Consider the following 15,163-nt stretch of genomic DNA (forward strand, 5'->3'; position numbering starts at 1 on the left):
CCATTCAAGATACTTTAACACAATACTCCTCCAGCCTCCAAATAATTCCAGCCCAGAGGTTGCCTGGAATTTGTGTTGAAGCATCAGTCCTTGCCCACCCTCTCCAGGACTTCTGTGGACCTCTAAGCTTTCCACGCCAAAAAGTCAAATTGGTTATTCCTCTTACAAAAATCATATCATGTCTTTGATCAGCATTCATGCCCCCCTCATTACCTTTCCCAATACTCAAATACACTTTTTGAGATGGAAGGGATCAGAACAGCACCCTCTGTTTTTACAGTAGAGAAGGGAGAGGAAAGTTTTAGAAAAAGAGTGCAGCAAACACGTGACACAAAACCCTTTAGCATTTAGAGGATTATGAGCCTCAATTTGCCTTCTAGTCCACCTCCCAAAGAGGGTCTGGGAGAAGAGTAAGGGACAACTTGAGAGTTTGAACTGACCGTTCAACTGGCCTGATTTTACAAAGATTATCAAAATTACCTAGGAAAAGAATTTGTGGAGAGCTGAAGCATTCTTTTAATATTTCCATTATTAGGGTATGCTGAACTGTTCTTGTCACATTTATTTTTGGTTGTGTCTCGTGGAGCTAGTTCTGTGCAATGAAATAAGAGTCAGAATGAGGTGCTGAAAGCATTAAATCCTATCAGCAAGTGCCTCATCCACATGCCTTTTTTTACCCTGTTCTATGGAAGGAGATGCCTATCAGAGTCATTTAGAGAGCTGATGTCACAGTCAAATCAAGAAATATGATGGAAGGGTGTGTAGGAAGGGGGCAGAAGTCTCATCCACTGAGGTTAGATGTTGCAAAGAATATATTTTCCCAGGCATAACTGCTAAACTCTTTCTTAGAGGTCTTCCATAATCTGCAGCTGTGCCATGAGCAGGTCAAGTTTCTCCCATCTCTGTTTCACTCTTCTATCACCCTTTTTAGGAGGACCATGCATGTTTATTATTTTTAAGTGCTCTGTGTAGGGTTCATGTTTGAGAAGCAGTCTGAAGGGGAAAGCAGGAAACACAATCTTTATTCTGAACACAACTTAGCATTTCAGTTGCCAGTGTGGTCAAGGTGGCCTCTTTCTGAAACAATACTACTCACTTTCAAATAGAATAAAGATCCATGCTTGACAACAGTGCAGGCTTTGTCCTGTGTGCTACTGAGAAGAGACCAGTCAGTCTTAAAGGAAATAGTACAGTTAGTATTTTTAAGGATAGTGGCGCACTAGCTGCCATGCTATATTTAGTCAGAAGCATCATCTTAATATGTGAAAATAAATCCATGGCTAATGGAAGGTAGATAGATAAATTCAGCTTTTTGCAGTGGCAATGTAATTCCTGCTAAAATAATAGGAAAAAGTAATTATTTATTCTGTTTTGTACAAGGAGAAGGAAGGAGAATTCCTTGCTTTTTCATTCCCTATCAAATTGATCATGTCTATGGGGAAGAGACCTCAATAAGAGAGAAAGACTGTGAGGGAGAAGAGATACTCTCAGGAGAGTGCAGGACAATATTGGAAGAGTGCAGGCACCTGCAGTTGATATCCCTGTGATTGTTTCCCTCAGCAATCTCCAAGAGATGAGCTGAGAAAAGTTCTTGACATGGGAGCTCTGTGACTGGGAAGAGGACCAGTGATACGGGAGTGCGTGGTGAGCAATGGCAGTGAACAGGAATTTTTACAGGACTTGAATAAAATGTGCAAAGTGCATTAAATTGTGAGGACTGTGAGCTCTCTTACAATTACAGGAACCTGTTGCTCACTTTAATCTCATGGGTACTTCCATTCCATGTACTCTCACATGCAGCAGCAATTCCAAGAGCCAGCCCCTGAAAGACTCAGCAGAGATTCAGATTAGAGGAAGGCATGACCAGAGGAGATTTCCTTTTTTGCATGCTGCTGGAGTGACCAAAGTTTGGGATGTTTTTCCGCTTTGTCACTTTTAGTGTTACTTCATAACTTAAGCATTTAAAATTTAAATGTGTGCTTCAGCAGTTAAAAAGAAGCAAACTCTCCTCTTGCCATGGTGCCGGAGAAGCAGGAGCATGGGGCACAGGCCCAGTACAGTTCTGCATTTCAGGAAAGCTGTGTCAGCACAAGGCTGGTGCCCTGGGAAGGGCAGAGTGGGTGCTGTTTGCCTCTGGGACCCTCCTTCCAGAGAAGCTGTTTTCCCAAGAATTCCACTTGAGTTACTTGTGTTTGACACTCACACTGCTCTTTGGAAAATACAGCACGTAGTAGATAGCAGAGAGAATATTTACTTTTGCAAAGCTTATATTCAGATAGGAAAGAGGAGTACAGTGTCTCAGTGCTGTTTCTTAAATAGTTTCTGACTGCTCTGGCACTGGGAGTATCTGATATCTCATTACAACTTCAAACAAGCCTTTGCATGTATCCAAATTAATCCAAATATTTGGTGGGGACCCTGTTACTTATTAGACTGTGTGCTAAGTAGGGAATGTAACAGTGAGTGTCTTTATTTCATTAATATTCTGGGGTATTTCAGCTGTGTCCCATGAAGCAGCGTCGGTACAGTGCCTATGAAGATATGCATGGGAAAGGAGATAAAAAGCACTCCAGCTGTTTCTAATGAATTTATCAAGATAAAGTGACACAGTTACAAATAATTAATTTGGTGGTTTGCTATCCAGTGATGGTTCAGCAAGAAGTTCTGCAGAAATCTTCCTTTTCTCTTTTACTTTTCCTAAGGCACTCAACTCAGAACTGAAGGGATTTTGTCCCTGGAGGATTTGTCTCAGTCCATAAAAATAACATCATGTATGGTGGCCCTGCCAACATAGAAAGTCCCAAAGTTTTAGAGGCAGAAACACCACACACAAAGAACACTTGTCACCTTTTGGGTATGACCTCAGGCAATGAACAAACCCCAGTTCTCTCCCTACTGTGAAGTAAGACCTTTTTTGACTCATTCTTGGGACAGGAAGAGTCTAAGTGACTGGCTGTGTGTGAGCAGGATGGCTATTCTTGCCCTGCATCAAAAGAGGGGAAGAAAGTTGTGAAGACAATACCTAAAAAGCTTCCCATCTGATTGGACTGTGGACATTTTCCAGAACTGTATTTGCCTTGACAAGCTGCCCATGGGAAAGAACACAAAGTGAAACATTCTTTTTGCAAGAACAAAATACCCAGTACTTGTACAATGTTCCTTTTGTTAGGAAAATATGCAGAGATATTAATTTAGAGCTATTAACATAAATAGATGTAACACCAAGAATGTTGCTCAGAGTGAATGAATTTTTAATGGCTCCTCCTCACCATAAAGATGGTTGCAGATATCAAGGTCAGGTTTTAAGGAAGCTGTACATTCATCACATGCTGTACACTTCTCAAAGGCCCCCTGTAAGTAAGCTGTGAGGAACAAGGATGTGCTCTTCTAAAAGTAGCATAGTGTCTTACAGGATAATCAAAACTAATAAAAGTATAGCTATTTGTAAAAATAAAGCAATCACTATTTCCTGGCTCTCTGTAACCAAGACAAGATAACTTCATTCACTGGTGTTATTTACCTTGCACAGAACACTTTTCACAGCATGCCTTTGACATTAATAGAACAAATTTTAGCTGTGCTTTCAGGCTTACTGCTGGCCTTTTTTGTGGAAACTCATTCCAAGCAGTTAAACTCTTCCCAGATGCAAACATGATAACTGTGATTCTGCTCAGAGGCCTAAGGAGGGCTTGTTTGTTGCAATTTGTGCCCTTTTTCTCTGTAGAGGAATCCAGAGCTCCAGCTTTGCTTTGCTACAGCTCTGGGTAAGCTTACAGCAGGGAGGAGATCCTCCCTGCCAAGCCAGCATTGCTTTGCCTGATGTCATTGTGTAACTACTGCTATTTGCACCTAAGTCTTCAGCAAAATTGATTGTCAGGGACTTTACAAAATCAGTTAACACACACAGGCAGCTGGTCTGAATAACCACAACTCTTGTCCATCTCCAGCTTTGCCTCAGTGTAAATCAACCCAACCTAAATACACTGAAATAACTACAATAGGTGTAGACCATTAATGAGTAAAAGTCTTGGTGTTGCATTCCTTTTTCTGGTTGGGAGTTTTGCCATCTTCTCTTTTTTTTTTTTCCTGTTCCTCCATATCAGAATTCCTCCCACCTTATTCGAGCAGAGCTATTTAAAAGCATCTTGGAGCTTTATTTTTAACTGGCTGCACGTGTGACCTCAGAAGGACGATATCTGCTGTGCCCTGGGGGATGAGGCAGCTACTGAGGACAGTGTGTGCTTTGTCCAGAAATGAAAAGGCTATCAGTGCTGAGACTAAACATGCCTTGGCTTTACAAAACTAACCCAGGGAGGAGGGAGAGTAAGCTTTACAGGCCCGTTGCTTGACCACATTTACAGTCTTTTAGATGCTTGGTTGTTTTGTTGTTTTTGGGTTTTTTTTTTTTTCCTCAACAGTTTTCTGCTTCCTTATCTCTCCTTATCAGTTGTTAACTGCCTACTGGCAATGTGGGCAATTAATTAGCTGACCTAAGCAAGGTCCTCAGGGAAAAACAAATCCCAGAGCAAATTTGCTGTGTGCCTGTGGGAGCAGCATCACAGCTCTGCTGAGAAAACAGACCTGTTGTTATCCCTGCTATGGTGTTGTGGGCACTGTGCAAGTGAAAAGGGCATTGGGGGTGTGATCTTGAAATGCTTCCCTGCAGCTTTTTGTGGCTGGGGGGCATTATTACACTGGGTAAGTGTTAATTAAATTTAGAATAGGAATGCAATCAGTACTATTAATTATCCTTTTAATCTAATTCCAAAAAGAAAAGGAAATTGATTTTTATGGGAGGCTTGATAAAGATTAAGAAGGGATTTTTCGTCAGCTGCTGCACTTATTGCTTTTAGATTCAGACCTGCAAAGCAGATGGACATCACTAATAATTTTATCAACACAGTTCTAATTGTATTTACTTTGTCTGTACAATACTTTATTTAATTGCTCACAAACCAAAATATTTTCTTTCTCATGGATGCCCTTTACATCTTTCCCAGACCTGAAGAAATTCCCAAGTAACCTTCCTGAAAGGAGGACACATTCCCTCCCAGATTAACCCTACATTTTCTGTCTTCTTCATAAAATGGACATTGCCTAGATTTTCCTTCACCTTTACCAGCTTTTATTATCCCACAAGAGGAATAAACCAGCTGCACTGTCTAGATAACTTCTTCCTCAAGCATTTAAAAGGGATGAGGAGCTGAGTTAAGCACATTAGGTGGATGCAGTGATCAGATGCTTCAATCCAGATCGTGCATGTTAGCAAGGGATTATGCTCTTTCTCTCATAAATCCATTTACATGTGCATGAAGCAGGGCCTCTCAGACACTCAAATCCATGGATCACGTCTCAGTCGAACAAATGAATTGCAAAGCTCTTCCTCCATTATTCAAGTGTGCCTGAGCTATCAGGGTCCACTCTTTGAAATGAATCTGTAGTTGCATGAATAGTCATTATTACAGAAATATTCTGCTTGGCTTTGGGTTTCTCTTAAGATAATGCCATATCTCTCTGAAAAGATGAGCCAGCAGGATGGTGGGAGATGCTTTTTTGTCACTGCCTGTGCCATTCCTCATGATCCTGCTTTACTCAGCTTTACAAAGTCCCTACTTGAGAATCCCATGGAATTGAGGTGACTAATACAAATCTTTTCCCGTTCTTAAATTAAAGCCTCGTGAGTGTTGAAAATAGCTTAGCAGCATGATATGAATGCACTCTAAAGACTTTAAAACCAAAAAGCAAATAAACCCAAGCTTTTTGCATTTAGCTTGATGGGTTTTGAAGCCTGATGTTTAGCATCCAATTTATGACTTTTGTACTTCTCTCTGCCTGCTGTTAGGAAAGGGAAAACATAGCTTTGTCTGAAAGCACCTACAAGCTACTTAATAGATTCCAGAGATTTTCCACCTAGGCAACTGAGTAGCAGAAATACTTTAATGTTCATATATATCTACATATGCCCCTTCCCAGTGAGATGTTCACTAGAACCAGGCCCCAGTCACAGTGAAGTCAGATGACAGTGTGAACCCATTTCAGTGAGCTGGAGGCTTACAAATGTTCTTCATAAATTTAAATTAAATCGCATTCCGCTGTCAGGAATCTCATTATTCATTCTGGTGAGAATTAGGACAGAAGTTTAGGGCCAAAGTGACACAGATCAATTGATTTACACCATCTGGGATGTGGTCTGCAGTATCTATTTGTCTCCTATTACAGCATGAAAAGCAAAATACTTTTTCACTGTTGTATTCACTAATCAAGCAAAAACAGAAAAAAAAACCCACCCCACCAGGATGCAGGATCTTGTTGATTTGTGCATTTAATCAAGAGCACATTAAATAGGTCATAGAATCATTTTGCCTTCCCCTGATGTAAAGCAAAAATTCCTCTGTTGCTTGTGCAGGAACCTCCAAAGCAAGAAGCAAAAACAAAGAAACAACAAAGAAACAACCAAAAAGAATTACACAGAGTAAATTAAATTTCACTGCAAATCTTTGTTTGACAAAATGCACATTGCTGCAGAGGATTAGAAGGTGATAGCATCAGTCTGTTAGCTCAGAGATTAAAGTAAAAATGTTCTTCAAAATCCTATCACATTTATTTCTTTGGTGCCAAAGTTGGTGTTTTAGCATTATGGTCACTGAATCTTTTTGGCTTTTTATTTTATTTTCCTTTGGTCTTTAAGTTATAAAGTTTATAGTATCTGCTTGATATAGTTCATTTTAACACCAAGAATTTGCAATTTACATGAGGCAGAGAAGATAATTCTACAATGCGCACACTTTTCTGATTAACTGTGTGTGACTTAAGTAGATCCAAGAAATGTGTTTTAACGAGTGTTTTGAAAGACCTAAATTCAGCCAGGCTTTATGATGCAGAAATTGTTTTACTTTTTTTGCCAGTCTAATTTCTGATAATCAGTGCAGTTCTTTGTTGTGCAAGGTTACTGCCAGTGGCAGGGGGAGGCCTTTGCCAAGGAAGGGAGCTGGGAGGAGGGGACACAAAACAAAAGCTGTGTGGGAGCAAGTTCTGGTGGAAAATTTGTGCCAAAGAGCACCTTATTAATTGTTCAAGAAAAACTTGTGGGACCAGGGTCTGAGAATTTTTTTGATGAATATGTAAAATGCACCATTCTGAACACAAATGGCTAACCTCACAGACACAGTGTAGCTACATTGGCTTCAATGCACAGGTTTCCTTTGCACTTTTTTTTCAGAGACAATTAGCAGAAATGACCTGTATAGGTCCACTTTTTTTATCTTCTAATTTTACAAGCCTTTTTAATCACCCATACCTTGAGCATCAGATATTTGAATAACGACATCCAGCCCTCCATCCTTTCATTAAGAGGTCAATCTCCTTTCTATCACTGGAGTCATGTGGGGCTGCATGAAAGAATTAATTTTTCTGAAGATTTTTTTTTTCCACCGTGTCTTATGCTCTGCCTGTCTGAACTACTTCAGCTGAAGACTCTATTTTAAGAAAAGATCAATAAATCTTTCCATAAGTGGAAATGTTAGAGGGTTATTCCAGAACATTTTAGCAGTACCTGCTAATTTCTGTTCTTTGCATCATGTCCTCCATAGGCTTTGAGATCAATTTGTCACTGTGATAGTTCTGTGATACTGGACACAGCCATACAGAAATAAGATGCATTTCTATTGTTTGTTCTTCATAGTGGTATAAAGTGCAAGTCATCTGTGTCAATGGCTTCATATTAACAAAGATGCTACTGTTTTAAACATCAGGTTTAAATGTCCTGTATAAATAAACAAATCTATAGGAGATAGTTCTGTCCTCATCTTGACAGGTCTAGCTTTAAGTTGTAACATTTTTTTTTAGTAGCTTCATAATAGAGACATTTACTCACACCCATTCATGGGACAAATAAAAATTATACAATAGAGATATGTAAAACAATTAAAAATGAGACATGGAAAAAAGCTGTGGGAATTTTGCATGTTCAGTCCAGAGAAATATAGAAAGTATGAGTGTGATTGTAAAACTGGAGCAGACAGCTTCAGTCCCTACCAATAAACTCCCCAAGAATCACTTTCAACAGATATTTAAGTCAGGATTTAGAAACCTCTCCTGGATATCATTGAAGCAATGGGCCAGACTGAAATCTATCCTTTTACCTAGTGAATAACAGTAGTTAATATTGACACTTTTATATTCCCAGCTATGGGTATTGCCTTCACACAAAGCAGGATAACCATGTGACCATCTGGGGCTTGTTTCCTTTTCCATGCTTCCTGCTGTGTAATTTGTTAAGTTTTTAGTGGCTCCAACACTGGAGTCCTTTCTGGGACTTTCCCATGTCTTGTGTTGGGCACCTGGCTCTGGGTTTTCAATTCCACACCACTCACTGAATGTTTAGGCCTTTCAATGCTTTCCTTGCTGGTACCTAAGTGCCAACATAAATTTTTAGGACCAAACACTGCATCTCTGCCTTAAGTACACATTTTTTAAAGGAAGCTTTTCTTTACTTGCTTCTCTTGACATGAAACATGCTTGAGCAAAGGTGGGCTGCATTCATTTATTTGACCCTAAAACAGCACCAGAAACAAAACCTAGGAAATACTTTCCATTTATTTTCTCCATGTACCTCAGAAAGAATTGGTACTGAGCAGCCAGTATCTCATGTTAAGTACAGATTGATTCTTGGAGACTAATTGGTGAGATTTATTGACACTAAAGAATTTGGCTAGTTACAATAGATTCTATTAATTATACAGTTGATAATCCAATGAGTAGCTAATTCTAATTTTTGCTGTTAGTTATGCCTTTAAGTCTGACTTTCAATAGCTCACACAGAGATGTTTAAAAACAATTAACCTTAATTTTTTTTAAGTGGAATATGAGATTTCAGCTATTAAACTTCAATTCTGTTTTAACTGCTTCAGGGCATTAGACACGTGGATCCTGATTTCTGGCACCTTATTAAGACAGGATATCAGGATCTTCTACAAAGAAACTCAAGGTCTGATTTTTAGTTTTATGCAGATGTGGCTTTTCTCATATCAGTAACCCCATCTATGAATGAGGTTCTCTTCTTTTCATTAGTTTCTGTATCAGACTGTAATTTCTTGTTGTGGTGAAGCACAGCATAGGCCAGTGTTTAATTAAAAATTGCAAATGTCCTGATGACCTGTGCCTGCAGAGAGAGGATTCATTTTAGCACATGCCATAAAAAAATGATAGGTGGCTTTTCAGACAAAGCCCTTTTTTTAGGGCTCGGAAATTAGGCATGCATTTCTACAAAGCAGAGTTTGAGAGAGATTTCAAAGCAGATCAAAGGTAAAGGGTTTCCTGATGGTTCAGCTTTGTAGCACTAAGCCTGCTGGGTGTTCTGCAAGGATCCATTGTACCCATCCAGTCTGAAAGCACAGCCACAGCTTTGCATGCATTACACCAGCCCCATTTTCAGTCGGGTTTTACAAATTGCCTAATCCAGGTTAGGCCTTTTCTGGAAACTCTTTTATCCTTCTAACATTTGCATAATGATCTCAATACTGTAATTCTTGTGTGACAGTGTGTTGAAGCTCTTTCTGATTTACATTAATGATAGTACAAGAATAATGAAATACCAAATTGACTTCATCGTCTTTCACAACTGAGAATACCATAAATTTCAATGTTTAAAAAAAGTGTGGGACCAAGTTCACTCCTGGTGTAATCACTATGACATCTCTGGAACTAGGTGAGGTGTGCATTGACTTTTTCCTGCTTAAGTAAATATTAACTCATGAGGGGGTAGATTCTATTAAAGACCTACAATTTAAAAATGTGAACTTGTCACATTGGTACTCTGACAGAATAATAGAGTTGCTCCCCTAAAATTTTGATTAAAACATGATAATCTCCCATGAAAACTCTCAGCTAATCATCTGAAATAAAACATAGATGAGGATTGTATGAATACTTTATGTGAATGGTAAGGAAGTAAGTCTCTAGTTTTGAGGCATTGTGTTAAAATTTGCAGGACTGCACAGCAGGTAATAGCAGGCTGAGTTCTCATTTCTGTCCTCCTGCCGACCTTACAATGAGATACCATATGAGCTGAAAGGTGATCCAAAACAGCCATGCAAAAACCAGTTCTGAGATGATGAAAATTAGGGGTGGTCTGGCAGATATGTTCACTGGAAAAAAGACTTCCATGGTAATGCAGAAAAAAATTCATCTCCACTTCCACAGAAAAATAGACTAAGAAGCTGAATCCCAGGGTGTGATGTATGTATGTAACATGTTCATGAGTGTAACTTGGGTGGGTGTTTTTTTAAAATAAGGACAAAAAACCTTTTTAACAACTGTTGCTCAAAGCAACCAATATTAGCTGATGGCTTGTGATGAGCAGGTCATGTTAATATATGCATTTGTTTGTGCTAGCTTCTTATCAATGATTAAATGTGTGAAAGAAAACAATCATGCAGATGACACCTTATTTCTCTGAGGAGTAGTAGAAACCCTAAATATCATTTGCTGAGTTCTATCAGAAGTTTTCTAGTCCTTTTTGTTTCTAGAGATTAAAGAAGACAACTCCAGGTTAACAAAAAGCCTTACACTTCAAATATTTTAAATGAGTATTTCAAATGGGTTTTCTTCATAAACCATATTCTGTGACCTTTAAAAATGATAAAAATGTTGTCCTGGTGCATGTGTGATCAAGTATTCCAAAGTCCCAATTTTGTGGCACATTATCAACTAATTAGAAGAGAGACTGTGAGAAGCCATAAAGTTATTAAAGTTGCAATGGTGGGACACAGTAGCTGACTCCTCAAATTATCTGTGCAGCAAGCAGGTCAAGGAATTTTCCTGCATGAGCATGGATGGAGCACTTTGCAGCCTTGAGTAAGCACCCCATCCCACTCTGGCTCCACAGGGCTGCTTCATCCTGTGCTTGAGCATCACTCAAAAGAGCAGTTGAGATCAGAAAGATGCTGTTCCCTCTCAGCAAATAGAGAAGCTGCAAGTCTGGATTTCTTCCTGTAGCAAAAAGGGAAATGGCAACTACTAATGATGCTTTTTCCCCTGAGGAGCCCCTATGCTGTGCTGTAATTTTGGATGTTACAGCTGTATTTAGATGCCAAAGCCTTCAGCCAGGAAACCATCCTTGTGCCTGTGAGAAAGGCTTCTCCTGTGCTGGCAAGGCTAACTGCACAGTCCTGCGTTGTGAATAGTAAATAACCACCCTGTTTTCTCTATTTTCAGGAGATTTGTCCTCACCAAGATGAGAGTCATTCCCAAAGGAGCTTTCACAGGACTTGTTGACCTAGAGAAAATGTATGTATTGTGTTAATATTTACTAGGAAACAACTATTTTACTCCAAGCAGCACTTTCTGATTGCAACTCTTTTTACAGCCTGTGAGCAAGTTCCTATCACTGAGCTTCATATAGTTTTATCTTTCTGTCTAAAGAAAAAAAATGGAATTTTTTTTTATTGACACCTTCCAGAACAATATTGTCATAAATACACTTTCATATCAGCAACCAGGCAGTCTTCAGTCAAAGGGCTGGTTGAGCATGGAGTGTCATTGCAATTAATAAATACAGTGCCATAGCAAAATATCACAGGAAACTGAATATTTTGTGAGTTTTGGAAAGAAGCAGTTGGAAAGATTAGGGAGGAAAAAGCTCCTGTTAATAATAGGTTAGCTAATTTTCTTTTCACTAATGAATTAACTAAATAAGATTGTTTTGTGCATGCTCAGAGGCAGCTGTCAGGATGTGTGAGAGAATTTCCTTACAGGTGATAGATCCAAAAATCTTAGTACACAAAGAGTGTAAGCAGCTCATTTCTGTGAATTTTAGTGATCAGCCTGGAGGTACAATTATGAGCACCTTTGACGAACAGATGTATCTTACATTCATTAGTATGCTGTTGTGGAGGCATTGCAGCTCCACCACTAGAAGGGAAAACCCTTAGTAACATGCTTCTTACTTCTCTTTTACAACAGGCAATCTATGGCTTAGCTGGTGCTAGCACCAGAAATTATAACCCTCACTGTCCAACCTGAACTATTCTGCCTCATGTATGATTTTTCTGAAATATCTCATATATGGGCAAATCCCATTTTGCTTAGAAACAGAGCAGCACTTGCAGCCTGACAGGAGGGGATCACAAACAGGCTGTTCACCCAGGAGCAGTCTGAGTGGGAGTGGGGAAATGTACTCAAAATACAGTACCTTTTTCAGTGCTGTGTGTGTGCAATGGCAGAGCTCCAAAAGACACTTCTCTGTGTCATTCCTACCCTTCTCCCTTGTACTCTTGCATGAATAAGGGATTTAGCAAGAGGGTGGTGAGGGTTCGTTTTAGCCTCGTCCTTATGGAAAATCATTGAGCACTTTGGACTGCAAAGTGGGCTGCAAAGTGCATTGTGAGCTGCCTCTGTTATCTTTAATTACTCAGAAACCATATGTCAGATGTGTATAAAGGCATTGAATGGGATGTTTCTAAGTGGTGATTTATTGTTAAACAAAAAATTATATATGGAAATGGGCTCAATTTGAAAATATATCCATCTACTAGTAGTACATGGAGGAGAAATGGGGACAGTCAGTTTATAGCAAAATTTCCTTGAAAATAAAAGTGTGATAGATATGTAAATGAGGCCAATCAACATCAACAAAACTGTGGTATTTGCAGATGATATAGCAAACAGATAAAATTTGAAATAGCTCACAAATCCTAAACCTAACCCATAAAACATTCATCAGAAATATTCATGATAATGTAGGGACAAAAAAAGTGGGTAATCAAATAATAGATTTGCATATAAAAACACAGCCTTTGTAGGAAAGCCTTTTTACTCTTGCAAGATCATGCACAGAAAGAAAGATTAAGCAAACTGTAGCCTATTTAAGGAAAACAGCTATTAATAATGTGATACCTCCATATGGTAAAATGTGGATGGCCTGATGTATACAAATGAGACACTTCAATGTAGTGTATGTGTGTGCTCCCCTAGAACTGAGTAGGCTAAAAATGAAGAGTGACAATATTTCCTGAATGTGTTACTGAAGAAAAATGGCGTCTTCTTCAGTCCAGCATAGCTGCACTCATGATTTTCATCACCAATACATCATTCCTAAGTGTGTTTCTGAGAACAGGGTGGGTGTTAAAGCCCAGAATTTGGAGGGAAATGGTGGTATTTGGAATCATCCCTAGGAGTGAGGCAGTTGTTTGCATGTTGGAAGTGTGATGGTCAGAGGCCCTCTTGGGCACAGCAAACTTTGGCCTGTTTAGGACACCGGTTCAGAAAGTCCTTTGGGAAAGAGTCCTGAATAACAAAGAAATTCAGGAAGGCTTCAAGGAGGAGATCTTAAAGGCACAGAGGTAGTGTCTTTATGTGCTGTTGGGAAGAAGACCAGCCAGGCTAGCACAGAGCTTTCACAGCAAGGGAAAAAATAGTTTATGACCTTTGGAAAGGTCAGGCAACTCAGGAAGAGTACAAGGATGTCATTAGGTCACGTAGAGAGAAAATTAGAAAGGCAAAAGCTCAGTTAGAATTCAATCTGGCCACTGCTGTGAAAGGCAATAAAAGGGGGTTTATAAATATATTCACGGCAAAAAGAAGGGCCAAGGAAAATCTCATTTCTTTAGTGGACCCAGGGGGAAACATTGGCACCAAGGATGAGGAAAACACTGAGGTACAGAATGCTTTCTTTGCCTCAGCCTTTAACAGATAGACTGGTTTTGCTCAGAACATCTCCTGAAAGGAGGTTGTAGCAAGGTGGGGCTTGGCCTCTTCTCCCAGGCAAAATAGAACAAGAGGAAATGGCCTCAAGCTGTGCCAGGGGAGGTCAAGGTTGGACCAGGGAGAATGTCAGAATTTCCAGAAAGGGTTTTAAGGCATTGGAAAAGGCTGCCCATGGAAGTGGTAGAGTCACCACCCCTGAAGGTGTTCAAGAAATGACTGGACATCACGGGTTTACTTGATGTGGTGGTGTTTGGTCAAAGGTTGGACTTGATGGTTTTGGTAGTCTCAATGATCCTTGAGAGACCCTTCCAACTCAGAATATCCTGTGAAATAACTGTTTTTTCCAACCTTAATGATTCTATGATTCTAGGTTAAATCAGAGATGAGTCCTCCCTAAGAATACTAACTCTCTTATATTTCCCTTCAAAGTGAATGAAGGCTTTTGGATTTTCTGGTTTTCAAAGAAAAATAATTCCTTGATATTTTCCTGCTTTCACTTTGCATTTTAGTATCTTCCTAAACATTCAAGCTTCTGAGACCTTTAAATATATATATTTTGCCAGAAAATGTCAAACACTGTTCAGTCAGAGTATCCAGGCAAGGTCTCTTTTTTTTTTCTATTTGGACTGTCCAAGGACTTTCCAGAATGGACACTAATGACCGTGGTTCATAATGGAAAAGGTAGTGTGACTTCCAAATGTTGGCATGGAGATATTGATCTGACCTCCCTGGTGAAGCCCCAGTTTTAGTTACCAAGACAAAATCTTCTAGGTTTCACCTGATTTTTTTTTTTTAATTTGGCAATATTGTCATTGGAATACTTTTGCCTTTTTTTTTTTAAGAGTGAGAGCCCATTTGAACCATTTTCTAGGTCGTCATTGTCTTCTCAACCATCTAAATTCCTTCAGTTGCTGACAAAACATGAAATTACCATTCTGCAGCCTGTCATATGGTGCAACAACTTTCCTGAAGTATGTACTGGGAGAAAGATCTTTGCTTCTTAAATAAAATGTTTGAAGTTATGAAATAAACTCTGAATATTATAAATAAGGCTCTAATTATCAGAGGCTTCTCTTACTAAACCTGCAACTTGAATTTTCCTACAGAAAACCCTTTCAGAATCCCACAGGTCTGAGGAACAGCCTTGCCATCTTGTTGCCAGCAGCTCTCCAACTTCTGCACAACTCTGGATTCATGTCAATTTAGCAAATAGGTGTTCAGGAGAGCAGATTGTTTATTTTTGCTACATGTTTAGTCTACTCCTAGGCCTTAGTCAACTGGAACGTGGCAGTTCTTCTGGACTTCTGCTTAACCAACTTGTTTACACTCCCAGAACTAATTAACCCTCCAGTTACTAAATTAAAAAGCAGTCCCATGCAGGCACATACATGGTAAAATCAATCTGACATGCTTAGCAGCAGCTGTGTCATCCTCAACCTGCACAGAAAGAGCTTAATTT

At 39.3% G+C, this 15,163-nt stretch overlaps 1 protein-coding gene across 1 annotated transcript in view; it reads left to right on the forward strand.

Moving 5' to 3' along the window:
- LOC115902295 (follicle-stimulating hormone receptor) overlaps window positions 1–15,163 on the forward strand; it is a 78,664-nt gene that overhangs the window by 17,805 nt on the left and 45,696 nt on the right. The window contains exon 2 of the mRNA XM_030945710.1: window positions 11,215–11,286. Coding sequence (XP_030801570.1) covers window positions 11,215–11,286 — 72 coding nt within the window. The remainder of the gene's footprint in view (window positions 1–11,214; window positions 11,287–15,163) is intronic.

The sequence above is a fragment of the Camarhynchus parvulus genome, chromosome 3, assembly GCF_901933205.1.
Source record: "Camarhynchus parvulus chromosome 3, STF_HiC, whole genome shotgun sequence".
In the NCBI taxonomy this organism is placed as follows: Eukaryota; Metazoa; Chordata; class Aves; order Passeriformes; family Thraupidae; genus Camarhynchus; species Camarhynchus parvulus.